At 34.1% G+C, this 20,985-nt stretch overlaps 1 protein-coding gene across 4 annotated transcripts in view; it reads left to right on the top strand.

Moving 5' to 3' along the window:
- Window positions 1-12,634, top strand: part of LOC105493701 (defective in cullin neddylation 1 domain containing 5) — a 30,284-nt gene extending 17,650 nt beyond the window's left edge. For all 4 annotated transcript variants that reach the window (XM_011761559.3, XM_024796542.2, XM_011761561.3 and 1 more), the window contains 4 exons: window positions 8,118-8,226; window positions 8,312-8,416; window positions 10,315-10,417; window positions 12,288-12,634. In XM_011761559.3, the coding sequence (XP_011759861.1) occupies window positions 8,118-8,226; window positions 8,312-8,416; window positions 10,315-10,417; window positions 12,288-12,343 (373 nt within the window). In that variant the 3' untranslated portion in view covers window positions 12,344-12,634. The remainder of the gene's footprint in view (window positions 1-8,117; window positions 8,227-8,311; window positions 8,417-10,314; window positions 10,418-12,287) is intronic.
- The last annotated feature ends 8,351 nt before the right edge of the window (window positions 12,635-20,985 follow it).

Below are 20,985 nucleotides of genomic sequence, written 5' to 3'. Positions count from 1 at the left end.
TTAAATTTCTGAAAGTGAAAAACAGCAGATTAAATACTCGGTGGCTGGGCGCAGTGGCTCACACCTGTAATCCCAGCCCTTTTGGAGGCCAAGACGGGCCAATCACGAGGTCAAGAGATTGAGATCATCCTGGCCAACATGGTGAAACCCTGTCTCTACTAAAAATAGAAAAATTAGTGGTAGTGCATGCCTGTAGTCCTAGCTACTCGGGAGGCTAAGGCAGGAGAATCGCTTGAACCGGGGAGGTGGAGGTTGTGGTGAGCTGAGATCGCACCACTGCACTCCAGCCTGGGGACAGAGCGAGACTCCGTCTTAAACGAACAAAAACTCAGCAGATGAGATAAAAGATAGATGTAGTTGATGTGTAAGGATGAGTGATCTGCAATATCTAAGGAAATTAGTGCAGAGAGGTAGCAGGGGAATGTGAAAGAGATGCTAGCAGACATGGAAGATAAATTTTTTTACCGTTGAATTTTCAGAGTTCGCTGATATTAATCTTTTGTTGAATGTGTGTTTTGCAAACATTTTCTTACATTCTATAACTTCTTTCATTCCTGTAACAAGCTCTTTTGCAGAGCAAAAGTTTTTGATGATGTCCAGTTTATTAATTTTTCCTTTTATGGAGTGTACTTTTTTTTGAGAGTCTCACTCTGTTGCACAGATTGGAATGCAGTGCTGTGATCTTGGCTCACTTCAACCTTCACCTCCTGGGTTCAAGTGATCTTCCCACATCAGCCTCCCTAATATCCACACATGCATGTGCTATCATACCTGGCTAATTTTTCTATTTTTTAGTAGTGACAGGGTTTCACCATGTTGGCCAGACTTGTCTGGAACTCCTGACCTTAAGTGATCTGCCCGCCTGAGTCTCCAAAAATGTTGGGATTACAGACATGAGCCCCCAGCTCAGTTTTGATGTACTTTTGATTGTACTTTTGATGTCAAGTCTAAGAATTATTTGCCTAGCCTTATATCCTGAGAATTTTCTCATGTATTTTTCTAGAAGGCTTGCATTATTAAATTTTACATTTAAGTCAGTGGTACATTTTGAATTAATTTCTGTAAAAGGTATGTAAAGGTTGTACATATTTGTGTACATTTATTTCTGGGTTTTCTTTTCCACTGATGTGTCTTAACCTTCTGCCAGTACCACACAGTCTGGATTACTGTGGCTAAATAGTAAGTCTTAAAATCAGACAGACTGATGGCATCCTTTTTCAAAATTGTTTTAGGTATTCTAGTGTATTTGCTTTTCCATATAAATTTTAGAATAATCTTCTCTTTACAAAAATATCTTGCTGAGATTTTGGTTAAACAGCATATAAATTTGGGGAGAATTGATGTTTTTACTATTTTGAGTCTTTGAATACTCTGATATTCCTGATATTGGTAATTTTTGTCTTCTCTCTTTTTTTTGTCAGTCTTGCTTTGAATACTGGAAAATAGATAATGTCTCTTCACTTTTTTAGGTATTTGATTATTTTAATCAGTTTTGTGTAGTTTTCAGCATATAAGTCCTATACCTCTTTTGTTAGAATTACACCTATTTTATTTTTACTTCAACCTGTTGTAAATGGTATTTTACATTTTATTGTCCACATGTTCATCACTAATATATAGAAATACAATTGATTTTTGTATGTTATCTTGTATCCTGTGACCTTGCTGAACTCACCTATTAATTCTAAGATGTTTTATGTATAGACCTTGGATTTTCTACATAGTCATGTCATCTGGAAATAGGGACAGTTTCTCTTTTCTGATCTATATATCTTTTCTTTTTTTAAATTATTATACTTTAAGTTTTAGGGTACATGTGCACAACGTGCAGGTTTGTTACATATGTATACATGTGCCATGTTGGTGTGCTGCACCCATTAACTTGTCATTTACATTAGGCATATCTCCTAATGCTATCCCTCCCCGCTTTCCCCACACCACAATAGGCCCCAGTGTGTGATGTTCCCCTTCCTGTGTCCAAGTGATCTCATTGTTCAATTCCCACCTATGAGTGAGAAAATGCGGTGTTTGGTTTTCTGTCCTTATGATAGTTTGCTCAGAATGATGGCTTCTAGCTTCATCCATGTCCCTATAAAGGACATGAACTCATCCTTTTTTATGATTGCATAGTGTTCCATGGTGTATATGTGCCACATTTTCTTAATGCAGTCTATCATTGATGGACATTTGTATATTTTGTGTGTATACAAAGACTTGGTTGATTCCAAGTCTTTGCTATTGTGAATAGTGCCACAGTAAACTTATGTGTGCATGTGTCTTTATAGCAGCATGATTTATAATCCTTTGGGTATACGCCCAGTAATGGGATTGCTCGATCAAATGGTATTTCTAGTTCTAGATCCTTGAGGGATTGCCACACTGTCTTCCACAATGGTTGAACTAGTTTACAGTCCCACCAACAGTGTAAAAGCATTCCTGTTTCTCCACATCCTCTCCTATCTCTTTTTTTTTTGACTTATTGCATGAGCTAGAACTTCTACCACTATGTCGATAAGAGTGGTAAGAGTATGCATCTTTTCCTTGTTCCCCATCTTAGAGAGAAAACGTTGGCTTTCACTGTTATGTTACATATAAGTTACTTATTTATGCTCTACCAAGTTGAGGACATGTCCCTCTTTTTTTTTTTTTTTTTTCCCCCTGAGAGTTTTATCATGAATGAATGTTAACTTTTTAAAGTGCTTTCTCTGTATTAAATGATAAAATTATGGGGCTTTTTTTGTGTTTGCCTGGTTTTGGTATCAAGGTAATACTGGCTTTATTAAATAAAGTTTTCTTTATCTTTTAATTTTTCTTTTTAAAAATATTTTAAATTTTCTTAATCTTTTATGTTTTGAGAGAGATTATATGGAATAAGTCTTTAAGGGTTTGGTAAAATTCTGTAGTGAAACCATCTGCTCCTGGAGTTTCTTTTTTGAAAGTTTTAAAATGTTGAATTCAATTTCTTTAATAATAACAGGGCTACTCAGATTATCTACTGTATATTGTATGTGTTGTGGTAGTTTCTGTTTTTCAGGGAACTTATTGGTCCATTTCATACAAGTTTTCATGTAGAAAAATCTTTATATGTGTAAAATTTTTATATCTATATAAAAATCTATATGAAATCTATATGAAATCTATATATAAAATATCTACATAGATATAGATTATAGATATCTATATAGGTCTATAGATATAAAATATCTATAGATTAGATATAGACCATATAGATATGGATTATATAAAATTATATATAGATTTTATCTGTATAAAAATCTTTATATGTGTAGAAAAATTTATATGTGTAGAGTTGTTCATTGTGATCTCTTACTATCATACATTGTGTATGTTCAATGTGTATCCCTTACTATGCTTTTGATAGCTGTGGGTCTGTAATGATACCCCATTTCATTCCTGATATGAGTCATTTTTGTCTTCTCTCTTTTTTTGTCAGTCTTGTTAGAAAATTGTCAGTTTTATTGATCTTTTCAATGTGCTTTGTTGCACTGATTTTTCTGTTTTCAATTTCAGCAGTTTCTGCTCTTATTTACTTTGTCGTGCTTGCTTTATGTTTATTTTGCCTTTCTTTTTCTGAATTCTAGAGATATAAGCTTAGATTGTTGATTAAGGCTTTTTCTTTTTTCTAATGTGTGTATTTAGCACTATACATTTCCCTCTCAGTACTGCTTTATTTGTGTGTCAACATTTTGATATGTTGTATTTTCATTTAGTTTAATGTATTTTTTGTTTTCCCTTGAGACTTAACTTTCCCATGGATTATTTAGGTGTTTACTGTTTAGTTTCCAAGTGTTTGGAGATTTTGCCTTTAACTTTCTGTTGTTGATTTCTAGTTTGATTCCATTGTTGTCAGAGAATACATTCTTTTTTATTTCAGTTATGTTTACTCTGTTGAGGGGTTTATATCTCCGGATTGGTCTATCTTGTTTGATGTTTTCTGGGCACTTGAAAATAATGTGTATTCTGTTGTGTTTGAATGAAGTAGTCTGCTACGGTCAACTAGATCCTGTTGGTTGATGATGTTAAGTTCTGTGAGTTTGTTGAATTCTATCTAGTGTTTCTATCAATTGCTGAAAAAAGGGTGGCGAAATATGCAACTCTAATTATGAATTTTTTTCTCTTTTCAGTGCTACTTCACACATTCTGCAGCTCTATTGTTTAATGTATATAGGATTGCTTAGAATAGTTTAGGATTGCTATGTCTTCCTGATGGAGTGACCCTTTTGTTATAATATAATTATCCCCTCTATTCTGATCATTTTCTTTACTCTGAAGTTGCTCTATTTTAATATCATCTAATGTAGAAATCCACTTCCTGCTTTCTTTTAATATTTCTATGAGATATTATTTTCCATTGTTTCACTTTCAGTCTGCCTATACTATTTGAAGTTAAAGTTTCTTCTAGACAGCATATGTTTGGTTCATGCTTTTTAAAATCCATTATTGGTGTAGACTACTTACTGTCATGTAATTATGGATATATTAGGGCTTAAGTCTACCTTGTATTTTACAGTTCAAAATTTTCCATTTGGTTCTTTTTTTATATCTTATATTTCTTTGTCCTTGGACTCTTTTTGCTGAGACTTTATATTTTTTCATTTTTCTATTATGTTTTTAATTACTTGTTGAAGCATTTGTATGATAGCTACTTTAAAATGTGTCAGCTAATTCTCAGCATCTCTGTCATTTTGGTGTTTGCGAGTATTGACTGTGTTTTTGCATTCCATTTGAGATCTAGGTTTGACAAGTGATTTTTTAACTTGAAACCTGGATATTTTGGGTAGTATATTATAAAACTCTGCATCTCTGGATCATATTTAAATCTTCAGTTTTAGCTAGCTTACTCTAATGCTATTCTGGCAAGAGAAATAGAGCTGCTACCTTCTTACTGCCAGGTACAGGTAGAAATTGAATTTTCTACTCTGCATCCATTGACATCTAAGGAAGGATATCCCTTGTGACTGCTGGGCAGGGATGAGAGTTCTGGGTTCCCACTACACTTTTACTGATGCTTTCTTGTCTGAAAGGGATAGGAGTGCCTTGTTACCAGTGGGTGATGGTGAAAGCCCGGACTCTTCACTAGGCATCCTCTATATCAACCTAGGGCAGAAGAGGATTGGCTGCTTGTTACTACCTGACGAGAGCAGAAGTTCATGTTACCTGTGTGGTTTCAGTTTCCACCAGCATTGTAGGAGTTGAGAGAGAGGCTTTATTATATCCTGGTAAGGGTGGACATTTTAGGTCTCCATTCAGTCTTTGCTGGCATTGGTGGGAGTTGGGCCATAGTCTTTTCAGTGGTTTTTAACGGGAGTAGAGTGTTTATTTTCTAAGAGTTTTCTGTTTTGTTAGGCTCCTCCTTTCTTCGTCTTTTGGCTAGAGAAAAGGCAGGGTTTTGTTGGGGCTTTTTGTCTGCCCCCATTGTTGTTTCTGGTTACTAGCTTCTTCAGCTCCAAGTTTGGAATATATTAGGCAAAAAGAAACCCAGAGAACTCACCACCATGTAATTCCTCAGGTTTCCACCTTTCAGGGTCTTGTGTTTATTTTCTATATAATGTTCAGGCATTTTAGTTGTACCTAGAAGAGAGTGAGTGTGAAAAGTTCATTGACTGCATCCCACTCAAGTTAGTGCCTCTTTTATCTGCACCACTTTAGAATCAAACTCTTTGAAAGTATTCATCTATACTTATTTTCTCCAGTTCCACTCTTCATTCTCTCTTAAACCTATTCCAGTAAAATTTCTATCCCTATCACTCCTTCAAAACAATTCCTGTCAAGGTGTCATTTACAAGTAAATACTAAAAGCAAAAATATACATGTATGTTTGAATTGTAAGATCTTTATTTTTTTAAATTTTTAGGTTTGGGGGTACATGTGAAGGTTTGTTACATAGGTAAAGTAGTGTCACAGGGTTGATTGTGCAGATTATTTCATTACCAGGTATTAAGCCTATTACTCAACAGTTATCTTTTATGCTCCTCTCTCTTCTCCCACCCTCCACCTTCAAGTAGACCCCAGTGTCTGCTGTTTCATTCTTTGTGTTCATAAGTTCACATCATTTAGCTCCCACTTATAAGTGAGAAAATGTGATACTTGGTTTTCCAGCATTAGCTTGCTAAGGATAATAGCCTCTAGCACCATCCATGTTCCCGCAAAAGATATGATCATGTTTTTTTTTTTAATGGCTGCATAGTATTCCAGAGTGTACATGTACCATGGTGTATATGTATTTTCTTTGTCCAGTCCATCACTGATGAGCATTTAGGTTGATTCCATGTCTTTGCTATTGTGAATAGTACTGCAATGAACATTCACCTGCATATCTTTATGGTAGAATGATTTATATTCCTCTGGGTATATATCCAGTAATGGGATTGCTCGATCGAATGATAGTTCTGCAGACAATACTTATCAAAACTTGTGGTTGCAGCTAAAGTTGTAGCAAGAGGGAAATCTATAGCCTTAAATACTATATTAAATGAATTAATTCTGGCAAGAAAAACAAAAAAGCGATGAAGATAATGTTAATGCAAATTAGAAAATGTTATAAATTTTAATCATATTTAAATAAACTTATATGTAAAATAATCTAGTTATCAGAAAAGTATGGGACCAAAACATTCAAAAAGAAATAGAAATTCTGAATGGCCCTATGACCATTAAAAATGTTGGTTTATTAGTTAAAAGTCTTCCTTCCCTCAGTACTCACCTGAGTTTGGACAGATGATAATTCCAGGGTTACATAAGCTTTTTCAAAAAACGGGGGAAAAAGGAGCAATTCTCTTTTCATTTTCTGAGTCTTATGTACTACAATCTTGTTAACAAAGCTAGCAAGGAGAGTAAGAATGAAATTTACAAGCTAGTCTCACTTAGGAAGATAGCAAAACAGTCCCAAAATCTAGCAATGTATAAAACAGGTAACATGACCAAATTTGACTTATTCTAGAAATGCAAGGTTTAATTAATATTAGAAAATTGTCCAAAATATTTACACATTAATGAAATTATGTTACTACACATCATAGGCCTTTGCGTTATTGATTTAGTGTAGTCTTAGTTAAATCCGAGAATGCCAGGTGTCTGGAGAGCTTGTTGAATAACTAAAATTCAGTTTTGAGTGGAATACTGTGGACGACAGTAGATGGCACAATTAATTTGATTAAAGGGAGTCAGATGGTTTCTCAGAGGCGGCAAAATGTGAGTTAAGTCTTGATGAATAATATTTTTATCAGCATGTTTGAGATTTCAAGTAGAAATAATGGGTGCTGAAGCATGGCTGTGGCATTTAGGAATGGTAAGTGATATAATTAGAGCATGGTAAGGTTATCAGGAAGTGGCAGGAGATGAAACTAGAGATTTGTGACAAATTGTGAAAGGCCTTGACTGCCTTGCTTCTTGCTAAACAGTGGAATTTATCAACCCACTGAGAGAAAGCCAGTTAAGATTTTTGAGCCTTCCATATATTTAGCTGCTTATATTTAATGTGTTGTCTTTAAAAATAACACATGATTTGTTGTTTGCGTGCTTTTGCATATGTAACTTATTTGAAGTTAAGTGCTACTGCTGATTAACTTTTTGTTCACAAAAATATAGGGATCTGGATTTCTGACTGGACCACTTAATATAATGTATTACTTTCCGCTGTGTTATGTCCTAAACTTTTAAAACCACTCAGGACTAATGTCTTTCACCAAACTGTTACCTAAGAACTTTCTAAAGAAGTATGTGACAAAGGCATGTTTCATTTCATTTGCTCTGCCATTTTTAGCTGTATATGTGGTAAAACATGTTTTAATACATCTCTTTTTAACTTTGATTTTATTGGAATTTTTGAATGAGTTGTTTGTTTTTAAGAAAAGTAATTGGAGTGAACTTTCTTTGATTCCCAGGTTTTCTTTTTTTCCCCTTTTTTCTTTTTTTATTGCATTGGTAGATGCAAGGCAAGAAATTTATTACTATAAATTTGTGACTCAGAATTTTAAAACTAAATTAACTTCATAAATGCACTCACTTTTTTCTTAATGGATTCCTTCTAACCCCCAATGATACTTTTATTTGATTTTCTTGATTACGTAATTTGTTTGCTGTTTCTTTTATTTAAGGTGTGACTGCACAGAAAAGTTACAAAACAAATTTGACTTTTTGCGCTCACAGTTGAATGATATTTCATCATTTAAGAATATCTACAGATATGCCTTTGATTTTGCAAGGGTAGGTGCAATTTTCTTGTTTTGTTGTTTTAATCGCTTTTCATCTTGAGACCACACTTAGGAAAACTTTTTCACTTACATTTTAGGATAAAGATCAGAGAAGCCTTGATATTGATACTGCTAAATCTATGCTAGCTCTTCTGCTTGGGAGGACATGGCCACTGTTTTCAGTATTTTACCAGTACCTGGAGGTATGTATTTTTTTTTGAATTTTGAAAATATTATTTTAAAACTTAATCTGAAAGTTATACTTTTGAGGAACAAGTAGATTTTTTTTAATAGTATGCTTAAAAAAAACTCCTTGAGTAGAGAAAAAATTCTAAAATATGTACGTATCAGTTATTTTTAGATGTTCGTGTTTGTTAATATATTTTGTACCTAAGATACCTTCAATCCTACCCCCTCCCTGCCCCAGTAAAAGAAACCTCCAAGAAATATACTGTAGCACAGACATTTGTCATGCAAAGTTAGTTTCTCGGGGTTTTCGTAAGAGAGAATTAATGCTAGCACGCAAATCTTAAGCTTCTAAATCTGATTTTCTTTTGTTATACAGGGTCTTAAGCTGAAATGTACATAAGATAACCAATTTAGTAATACAACTTTCCTTTTCTACTTAGGCTCAATCTAAAGAAAGAGAATAAAGCTATTCATATTTTATGTCCACAAATACGAGAATGACTATAATAGTATACTTAAATATGCTGGTTACTAAAAAGATGTAAGCTGAAATGATGAAGTGTTCTTTTAGAAGGTTTATCATAGCACCTACTATAGGCAGTGATTCTAAGAAGATGCTATTCTTTTTTTCCATTGCTTTCTTTGTCTAGTTTTTGTTTTTAAAACTGTTTTTGTGTCTTTGTAATTTTAGGGTTATTGGTATAGTTCTCACCATATCTTGAATACAGATGCTTTTTCCTTTGGAAATAATTTATCATAAAGCACATTGCTTATAGCAACTTCCCTTTTCCCAGAGTAGTAAAAGTTGTGATATAAGACAGTGATATCAGCCAGGCATGGTGGCTCAAACCTGTAATCCCAGCCCTTGGGGAGGCCAAGGTGGGCAGCTCACTTGAGGCCAGGAGTTCGAGACCAGCCTGGCCAACATGGTGAAAACCCCATCTCTACTAAAAATACAAAAAAAATTAGCTGGATGTGGTGGTGTGCACCTGTAGTCCTGGCTACTCGGGAGGTTGAGGCACGAGAATTGCTTGAACCAGGGAGGTGGAGGTTGCAGTGAGCCGAGATTGCACCACTGTACTCCCGCCTGGGTGACAGAGCGAGACTCTGTCTCAGAAAAAAAAAAAGAGCGAGAGAGAGAGAGAGAGGTATGAAAAGTTCTTACATGAATGAGTTTTATGCATGATTCAATCTTTAAGTCCTATAAATTATTTTTGATGGATGGTATCTATTTTCTTTCTATTAGTAGTTTTGGGCAAAAATAAATTTAACTGAATGTAAAAATATTCAGCTCTATGGGGAGCTGAGAAGAACTAAATATTTTCAGACACTTGTGCAGGTTGTTTGGCATACATTTTTAAAAATCTTTATAACACCATTTTGAATTAAATTCTATCCCCCATTTAACAAATGAGGAAGTGGTTTCTATTCTTAAGTAACTTTCCCAAAATCACTCAATTAAGTGGGAAGGATGGGATTTAAATCGAAGCCTATACTCTTTCAGTTGTCTCCAAAGATGCCAAACTCAAAATGTGGCTAACCAGTAAATCTTAAGCAAAGAAATGATTTACTAGGAAGCAGCATAAGATAACATACTGGATGTAGGAAATGTTATATATCGTGATCTCATTGTTGGTAACACAAGTATATACATATGTAAAAGTTAGTTTTATCCTTACTATTAGTACTCAGTGCTCTTATTATTCCTCAAAAATGAAAAAAAAAGTAAAAAATAGATGATGTTAATATGTAAATGCCCATGAGGAATCTCTTAAAACACAAATAATTAAAAGAATAATAAATGTTTTAGGAAAAACCAAATGACAAAAAAAGTTATAACTTAGTGTACTAAATTGAGTAAATGATGTTTGCTTAAATATTTAAATACAAATATTTAAATCATTTTTTGCAGCAATCAAAGTATCGTGTTATGAACAAAGATCAATGGTACAATGTATTAGAATTCAGCAGAACAGTCCATGCTGATCTTAGTAACTATGATGAAGATGGTGCTTGTAAGTATAACATAACATGTTCCTTTGAAAATAAAATTTCCAAAAATATTAAATGAGAGTATGCATTTATGTAGTATTAGCATAGAGGTTTTAAATTTTGTAGTAGTAACATTATTTAATCATGTGGGGGATGTGGGAGAAGTAGAGAGAAAGCTTAGATTCAGCAGTATTATATAAAATCTATGCTGGTAGGTGAAATGTGTTCAGTTCCTCAGTAACCAAACATTTTAGCTAAATTTAAATTATAATTTTTGCATCTAGAAACTAAAATTCAGCTTTGTTTCTGTCTTTCCTGGCATTTGCCTATGGAAGGAAAGTACAGTCATGATTTTTAAAATATAACAGCAAAACAATCAGCCACAATAGAAAAAGCTTTAAAGAGTTGTTGTAATATTATGCTACCCATTAACAATATGGCAAATAATGTCAGTATAACTTCTCTCTGAAAACTGTAAATTGATTGTGAGTAAACTGATAGTGAAATAGTTATAATTTTTTAATCCCTCAAGTTAAAGTATCTGTCCCTACTCCTCCATGGAAAGGCTAGAATGCCATAAAACAGGATTTTGAAATAATGATAAATTAATTAGATAAACCAAGTTAATTCTGTAGAACTTTAAATTATTTTCAGTTCCCACCACCATTTTGGTTGGTTGCATGTGTTTTCAGTGTTCAGAAGGGTTACAAGGAAAAGTACATTCCTATAAACTTAAACTGAAATTTACACTTTTTTTCTGTGACACTGAAAAAATAAAATAACAGAAGAAGGGATAACTTTATTTCTTCCTACATATATTTTGTCCTCTCTCTACAAGATGATATAAAATTTAGTATTATTGTAAAGAAATAATACCTAGCAGCAGTAACCTGGCAGCCCAGAGGCTGTATATGGCCTGTAGATGTGTGTATTTATGTATTTTGTATCAACATTTAAAACTAGGAGATTTTGTATTAAAATACAACTTTTAGATTTGTTTGAAAAATTTTAAAAATCTGACAAAACTGTACCTTTATAGTACTCCTTTATAGGAGTCAGAGGCTAGAGGCAAGTATTAACTGTGTTGGACTTGCTTTTCAGTTTGACAGTTCATGGTATGCCGACACCTAGGCTGGGCTGTTTTTCAGTTGCCATTTATTATCATACTTGCTCTGCTGTTTTTCTTACAGTAGAGAAACATGTCTGTCAAAAACAATGGAAAAAGACCACCAGAGGATTATGTGTTTTAAGAAGAATAGAGCAAGCATATTTCTTTGTGGCAGTGATTTTTCCTACATTTAAACAAAATAAACACTGAGCTCATTTAAACTGCCTACTTGGCTCTGTCAACAAATGAGTTTGGACTTCTCCTGCATTATAAAAATATCTTTTTTAGAATAGTACTTAGCTCATTAGTCAGATATTCATTAGGCACTTACTTTGTGTTCAGCTTTGTACTACATCCTGTTATTGGAATAAACTAAAGTCTCTGTTACAGTTGATCCCTCTCAACAAGCTTATATACTTCTTGGGAAGGCAACATAGAAATATTACCTTCAACACTTTTCAGATTGTTTAGTAATTACATGCCAGAATGCTATGGACACTTAGAAAAAGGGAGAGATTTGTATTGACTCAGTTATTGGAGGGTTCATGAAACACCTTGAGAAGGAAGTTACTATAGATACCGTTGTTCCTTGTGTATTTAAGGGCAAAAAAGAAAAGGCTAATAAGGAAGCACCATTAAATGGAATAAAGTGACTAGAAGTAGAACACCCAAAGAAGGGAAGGGTCAGTCCTCTGTCACTGCAGAGCTCGTGGGGAGTTTGTTTGTTTTATAATTGGAGAGATGAGTTCACTGAATTCTGACAAAAATTGTTTCTTTTTTTCTAGGGCCTGTTCTTCTTGATGAATTTGTTGAGTGGCAAAAAGTCCGTCAAACATCATAGCAAGAACTATTGTGAAGAAAATGCAAACCTTTTGATTCCCACGTGTATACAAGCTAATGTGATGAGGGGGAAAAAAAATCCAACGGGTGCATTTTCATTCATGTGAAAGACTTCTCATAGTACTTTTTTTTCCTTTTTTTAAAGGAGGTTTTTCTTGTTACATGTGATGGGCATTGAGCCACACCTCTTCTTAGACTGAATATTGAAGTTTTTGTTTTGAGTTATGTTTATAACATTTATTTCAGAACAATAAAGATTCAGATTTGTGACAAAGGCCTTAAAGTGAAGATGTCCCTTGAGTGTCAGAGTGGTATTTATTTTTGTAAATTTGAATTTTTGGATTTTTGAGGTTCCCATTCACCGTGAATTTATAGAATTTTCAAGATTTTAAACAGTCTTAATATTTGGCAACGTAGTCTGCTGATGGTATGGCTCATTATAGTCATCTCTGCACAGTTTGGAAGACTGTTGGCGTTGACTTCTGGGATAATGATATGCTGATGCAGCTAATAAACATTTCTAGGTATTGGAAAAATGCTCCTACTTTTAGCTCTGGGTTTCTATAAAAGCTGCCAAGGTCTTATGCAGATGTCTTATCTCAGAGTTTAGAATTGGAAAGATCATGTCCAGTTTTGTTTTCTAAAAAACTTGTATTATTAAGTTGTATCATCATTGTTATTGTTGATAGTGGCATATTTATGATATTTTTAACTGTTATTATATAGGGAATTTTGTTTAAAGCACTTTTTAATTTTTTTTTTTTTTTTTTTTTTGCCTTAAGAGGACATTAGCTCTGATATGAATTTAGTTAAGATACACATAGGAAAAGAAGACAATAGAATAAGGAATCATGAGAGAACTCTGGGTGTAATTGTACACAGCTCAGTAGAGCCATTTACATTGGTAGTATTGCAGTATTGCTAATTATCACAATTTTCTGCCTGTTGGTAATAAAGTGACTTGAGGAAAGGGAATCCTTTCCTAATTCATGTAAAAGGCACTTTTTTACTAGCAGCAGGCCTGTTTGTGCATTCCTTTTCAAACCATCCAGTATCCCAGTGATAGGAAAACTTTGTTCATATTCATAGACCAGTCACAACTTCAGTAACGTTTCTAGTGTCATTGTATGAGTAGAGAGAAGTAAGGAGATTATTTTTCCATAATAAGGGAGTGTTTCTATTAGGATTTAAGGTAAAGGTTGATTTTTCAGTGGTGAATTTGTTTAAAGAATGATTTCTCCATATTGATTACCTAAGGGGGAATGACATTTTAAAGTGTTTTGTTTGCTTTTTAGTTAATGAGCTGGGAAAAAAATGATTGCCAATGTTTTACTTGCCTTCTTAATAAGATTACTTTGTACAGTAATCTTATTAAAACACCCATAATGGTGGGAGACGGTTTTCCTAAATGTCTTATAGAAAAGGATAATACAGAATGCTCCTCTTAAGTATTAGAATCACTGAGGTATGAACTGAGCATACCAGTGGTGTTAGGATTTAATATTGTGAATGATGTTTTAATATCAAATTTATTATAAGGAAAGCATTGTAGACCTTTGAATTTATAATTTAATTAACTCTTCAAAGTACATCTGAACTGAAGAATATATCCATTTTTGTTAAATTCCAAAACATATAAGCAATATCTTATAAATTATCACATTTGTAACCTGAACTAATGGTAATATTGGGTTTTCATCTTCAGTATTTGGGTAAAATAGGGAACACTTAAAGCGTATAGATGAAATGTTTTTTAAAAAGTATATATATGAAAGCACAGGCATCCTTGGTATAGGCAGGGGATTGATACCAGGACCCTTGTGTATACCCAAATCTGTGCATACTCAAGTCCTGCAGTCATCCCTTTGGAACCTGCCTGTATGAAAAGTCAGCCCTCCCCGTGTGTGTACTGTTGCATCCCGCAATACTGTATTTTCAATCCATGTTTGGTTTTAAAAATTCTGCGTATAAGCAGACCCACACAGTTCAAACTCATGCTGTTCAAGGGTCAACAGTATTTACTTTGCTTACTTATCCAAAGATACCTTTAAGACTTTTTGAGTCTGAAAATGAAATTTACTTTCTTTTTTCACTTAAAGTCAACCGTCCTATCCGACCCTAGCCATACTTGGAGTCCAGTACCACTGTGGCCATGCTTGTTTCACTCTGTTGCTCCATCTATTTATCTTACCTTTCTTAAAGTTACATTTGCCTACTTTGAAGGCAAATTTACTCTGCCTGATTCATCAGTCAGGGTGTGGGCTGTGTCCCTTCTTGTCTTTCCTTTGTTAGTTTTGAATAGCTTTTAATTTACTGGGAAATTTGTGATCAAAATGTTAAGTGATATAAACAAAGAATACAACATTAAGCACCCTGCAGTATAAAAAAGTCTAACTGTGGTTAGACTTTTTTTTTGACTAGTTAGCTTTAAGTGCCTTCCCACGAATCCTGTTGTAAAATTTTCAGAACTACTTCCTTTGTACAGGATGAAATACTGTATGGTGCTTTATAACATGGAATTGAGTTGTTTCTATAAGAATATTACACAAATGTAATACTACTGGAAGAAAGTAGAGCCAGATGTTGATTTGAAAAGATTGCACCCTTCCGCCCCCCCCTCCTCGGGGCCAATAATTCTTAATTAGGTATGATGTTAATACCTCTAGGAAATTGCCAGGGATTCAGGTGACAGTGTGTGATGAAAATGGTGTATTGTGTGCTGGTCTGACTGCATTACCATGTTTGTCTTCTCTTGTCTATGATTTCTTATTTCTTAAATGCTGCTGATAAAATTCTTGATATAATACATTTTTGACAGTAGTAGCATTTTTATGTATAATGTATAGGTTTTGTTGGTTTTTACTCAGAAGCACTCTAGATTAGTGTTTCTTGAACTGCAATTTGAGAGCCTTCTTTGGGAATGTTAGATTGAGGAGTATTTCTCTTAAATACAAATGCCTTTTCATCTAGCAAACCAAAAATTTATCTTAACATTGAATGCCATCACTCGGGGTCGGGGTGGAAACATTTCACTTTGAAGTATTTCTTCAACAAAACGTGTCCTGTCTGCCAGCTTGCTAATGTGAAATTATGAAAGAATTTATTGAAGTATATGTTCAGTTTGAGGAGTAATTGGTAAGAATGCCAGGTGTTGTTCTTCTGCCCTCTTAAAGAAGTGTACTTAAAACTGTTGTGATAATAATTCATCTCTGATAAAACTTTGTTCTGGCCTTCAAGGCTCCTACAGCTTAATGTTTTAAATGTCTAAGGCATCAAATAAATTGAGGGCATTTTAATAAAAAAAGGAAAACTAAATGCCTTTCTTTGTTAAAGCAAAAGGCCAAAAAAAAAAAAAAAAAAACCCAAAAGTCTTACTCCTAAGGAATTCTTACCTCTAAGGAGGAATCCTTCCCTCTTGAGGAAATACCACTTTTTGAGTGACATTAGAAATCATCACAAGGAAACATTTCAAAGAAAGGATCATTTTCTTTTCAGGAGAAAGAGGAATAACAATTTCATTAACTCTTCCTCAAAAGGAAAGGCTAGTCTGAATTATTAAGTATTCTAGATTGTATCATTTTTTAGTATAGTTTTATTACTTTAGGAATATTTGGTAAGAACCAGGTAAACCTAATGTTTAAGATTTGTTCTTTTTTGTTAATAGACCTGTGGTTAGTGCGGTGGAAGCCCAAAAAGCAGTCTAACTTATGATAAACTTAGAGACTGTGGAAAGATGAATTTCTGCCCCAAACCTTAGATAAGCGGTCAATAATTTAATTGTAGAGATTTTTCTAGTGAACTTTTACTTCACTGGAGCAAATCTTTAGATCTTTTAAAGCACAGTTTATTTACCTTTTTACAAACAGCAGTCTTAAAACTGATGGATCATACATTTGCTGTGTGCACCTTATAATCTTTTACAATCTATTAGTACAAATAGTGTTTCCTTGGCTCCTTTTCCTGACCAGTTGTTATTGGTGTGACCATTTTCTTTTTAGGATTGATGAGACATTTTGCTATGTTTGCTATGTATGCTGTGTCATGTATTAGAACCTTCTATAATATGGCTCATTTTGACATGGTTTCTGATTTACCATGTGTGAAATATTCCTTAAAATATATCAAGTAACACTATAGTGAGGTTAGACTTTAACATAAGTATTGAATCTTATTTTATAATGCAAATTTTATTGAAGCTTTGTAGTATTTATTTTATGGATCTATGGTCCATAAATGGGAGTTAGTAGCAAACATTTTGTTAAAAATGTCTTAGCTTTCCCCCAAATTATATCATTTTGTAGAAGTTTTATCCTTCTGTAGTTTTTCTGGCTTTCTGAGCTTTAAAGTGTTAATGAATTCGTACTTCATGGGTTCGGTTTTAAGTATTAGATTACAATTGTGGATTTTAAAAAGGTAATAAATACTTGAAGTGAATAATATAGACAGCCAGATTTTCCCAAAACTGGGCTGTGTGTGTTTTGTGTAGAATTGAATATTAGCCATAATTAACCTTTTTTTTTTTTTTTTGAGACAGGGTCTTACTCTGTCACCCAGGATGGAGTGCAGTGGTGCAGTCTCAGCTCACTGCAGCCTCCACCTTCCGGGTTCAAGAGATTCTCGTGCCTCACCCTCCCAAGTAGCTGGGATTACAGATGCCTGCCACCGTGCCCAGCTAAGTTTTGTATTTTTTTGTTTGTTTTAGTAAAGACGGGGTTTTACCATGTTGGCCAGACTGGTCTCAAAATCCTGCCCTCAAGTGATCCCACCCCCCTCAGGCTCCCAAAATGCTGGGATTACAGGTGTAAGCCACATTCCTGGCAAATGATTAACTTTTTCACGTAGAATAGATCACAGATAAAAGCTCCTCACATATTTTGAAGGTCAAAAGAAAATTTGTTGTTGCTAACAATTGCCTTTGAACCATGAAAGAGGATAAACTAACTTTATTTGAGCAACTTGTCATTTGAGACTTAAACTAACTTGCCAAACTTAGCAGAATTGAGTATTGACTTAAATGAAGTTAGTTTACATAGATACTTTACTATTCTGTCATGCAAATAAAATGGCTTAAAGCAAGTTCATACACAGTTACTTTTATCTGCAAATGTAGAAATCTTACCTTTTTGAAATTTACATTATTCCCTGAAACTATGCATATTGAGAGAGCGTTTATAAAAGTATTATCTGAGAAACCTGAGTTTGATTTTCTTATTGTGACATTCCCGTTAATGTCACTTTTAAACAAGACATTTAACCTATGTCATCTTCAGTTTCTTCTGTAAAGTGGTGATGATAATGATACCTACCAATATTGTTGTGAAGTTCAAATAGGGCCCTGTCCACAGCACTTAGTTGTTAAATGACTGCATCTTGGTAATTGAACAAGTGGTTAGTTATGATAGTTTATTTTTTTCTAACAAATTTATCTTATAAAAAGAAATAGTCGGGATTTCCTGTGTTATCCTGCCATTTTTTATAATCAAAATTATTAATATTCTCCTTAGACTAAATCATTAATTGAACAAACCTCAAGCATCTACTATATGCCAAGAAGTATTCTAGGCCTGAATATATTGCAGGGCACAAAACAAGACAGTTATTTCTGGACCTTATGGGATTTTTACTTTAATTGGTTAATGAAATAGTTTATCATTTGGTGACAAGGTTATGTGGGGAAAGTAAGTTGAGGAAGAGGCCCAGAGAGTGTGTGAGGATAGGATTACTGTTTAGTAGACTGTACACTGATACGTGACATTGCGCAGAGACCTGAGGAAGTGAATGGTTGTGCAGTGTGGATATCTGGGAGGAGAGCATTCCAGGCAGAAGGAATATTACATGCTAAGGCCCTTAGCTGGTACAGAGTGTAAAGAAACAGCAAAGAGATCAATGTGACTGTAGTGAACAAGAATAGCATTTTAGGAAGAACTGGAAAATGAACTGCGAGAGATTGGGAGTAATAATCCTGCCTGATTGTAGGTAATTATATAGGGCATTCTAGCCCTTTCTCAAGAGTTGGACTTTACTGAGTGAGCTAGCAAGCAGTTAGGATTCGGATCAAAGCAAGGATGGAAGCAGGTAGTAGGAGGAGGATAAAATATGGTAAATCCAGGTGACAAATAGTACAATTTGAGACTAAGAGTAATGGAAATAATAAGTGGTCAGATTCTGAATGTATTTTGGTGGAATGTATTTTGGTGATGGCACCAAAAGGATATGCTGATAGAATGTATGTAGGGTATGAAAAAAAGAATGGTCAAGGTTTTTGGCTTGAAGAATTAAGTGGGCATTAATAAGATGGGGAAGATTCAGAGGAGCAGGCTTAAAGAGGTAGATTGAGAGTTTATTTTTGGATGTGTTATGGTAGACTTGTCTATCAGATGTCCAAAGGAAAATGTAGAGTGGGCAGTTGGATATTTGAACCTGGAAAAGTAGAGGTCTTGGCTGGAGATAAATATATTTGGAAGTCATCAATGTGTAATCTTATTTTAAGGCAGGACATGGATGAAACCACTTAGAGAGTAAATGTAGCCACAGGATAGAACTTAATTGAAGACATCTGATCAATGAAATTCAAGGCCAACTTTTGTGATTTTTCAAATAGAAATAAAATGTTAACATTTTCTACCACACATATACAAACCATCACTTTCTATAGTGTTATAGAAGCACTAAGAATTAAAAAGCAAGATTGATAATAGTTACCAAATATGTAAGTAAATGGCAAATTAAATTGAGGAGGGAGTGTCACTTCATTTTTTGAATGAAGCTTTTTGTTTTGAAATAATACAGTTTTTTATATTAAGAATAACATCTGGAGTGCTAGTTTCTTTTTCTCATTGTTGGAAATTGCTATTCCAATTCAATTTGACAGTTTTAGCACTAGAGGGCAGGCTTGCTTCTAGATTGTGAAGAGTTCTAAATGAATTAATATAGCCAGACAGCGCAGGTTGAACATCCTTAACTCGAAAATCTGAAATTCAAAATGCTCCAAAATCCAAAACTTTTTGAGTGTTGACATGATGCCACAAGTGGAAAATTCCATACCTGACCTCATGTGAGGGGTCACAGTCAAAATGCAGGTGCACAACAGTTTACTCTGTTCCCAAGAGAAAAATAAAATTAGCTTCAGGCTATGTGTAAAAAGTGTATATGAGACATAAATGAATTTCATGTTTAGACTTGGGTCCCATCCGCAAGATATCTCATTATGAATATGCAAATATTCAAAGATTAAAAAAAAAAAGTCTAAAACACTTCTGGTCCCAAGCATTTTGGATAAGGGATATGCAATCTGCACCTACATTCATTCTCAATTAATGAATGCAGTTGTTTCTTATGTGACAGGTTTGCCATCTACAATGTTTTTTTCTAGTGCTGGGAAAGCATAAAATAAGGCTAATTGATTTTAGTACATCTAGGACTGGCAGTTGATACTAATATACATTTGAATATAAAGTCCAAGGAAGCTCAAGTTTAGCTTACTGTAATTATACTCAGATTTGATATAGAGGGCCTTCCACCACATATATGAATATTAAAGTCAGAAGAAATCCTGGACATGAAAACATTTTTTTCAGGAAATAATTAACTATGTGCTGGGTATTATTATATGAGTGGGGCTACAAAGATGAATAAAATATAGTCCCTGCCTAAATAAGCTTTGTCGTAGCATCTTACAGCACTTAATATCTTGTGCTGTATCTGTTTAAATGTCTTTTTCCCTTCAATAATAGAAATCCTGACTCACTTATTTTTGGTGCCTCCAGGTGCCCATCACACAATTCAGTTTATAGTGTTTGAACATATTAATAATGAGAGATATAAAAAGAAAACAGGGTCAGGGAATTGGGGCCTTTGAAAAAACCTATTTTCACATTTTTACCCTTAAAAAGAGGCTTTTCCTGTTAACATATCTAAAGGCGATTATGGAGACAATTCTTCTATCTTTGCTCCCATTTGTAGCAGGCTTTACCCCCACTCCTCAAGAGCAGCTATTGGCAGCCATAGAGAGTGGGAGGTCAGGCCTTTTTTATAGTCATTGGAGTAAACAGGAGAGATAGATGGGAAATTGGGAGGTTCTCTCTATCTGGCTTATGTCAGTTTGAGAAGTTTGATGTGAAATGGAACCTTCTGGAATGAGGTTCTTCTTTTTCCCACTTTTCACCTGGAAATTTTTCCCATACATGGCCCTCTTGCTCCCCTGATCCTTTTAGGGTCCCTGTTTCTACGTGCTAGTTCTTTCATTTCCGTGTCTGTAACATGAGGATGATAATAGTCCTTATCTAATAGGATTATTTTGAGGATGAAATGAAATACATGCAGTAAATATTAGTTACTCTTTGCTATCTAGAAAAATATCAATTGAACCTCATGGGATGGACTTGTGTTCAGTAACTGTTATTATATATAGTAGAGTCAAATGGAAAAATTGACCCACTAAGATACATTTTTTTTCATTGATACATAATAGATGTATTTATTTGGGGGGTACATGTGATAATATGATATATTCATGTAATTAAAATGCATTGATACATAATAGATGTATTTATTTGGGAGTACATGTGATAGTATGATATATTCACATTAATTAAAATTCATTGATACATAATAGATGTATTTATTTGGGGGGTACATGTGATA

The sequence above is a fragment of the Macaca nemestrina genome, chromosome 12 (genome assembly GCF_043159975.1).
Source record: "Macaca nemestrina isolate mMacNem1 chromosome 12, mMacNem.hap1, whole genome shotgun sequence".
In the NCBI taxonomy this organism is placed as follows: Eukaryota; Metazoa; Chordata; class Mammalia; order Primates; family Cercopithecidae; genus Macaca; species Macaca nemestrina.
Note: the sequence above shows the minus strand (reverse complement) of the source record. Positions and strands in the feature narration are given on the sequence as shown.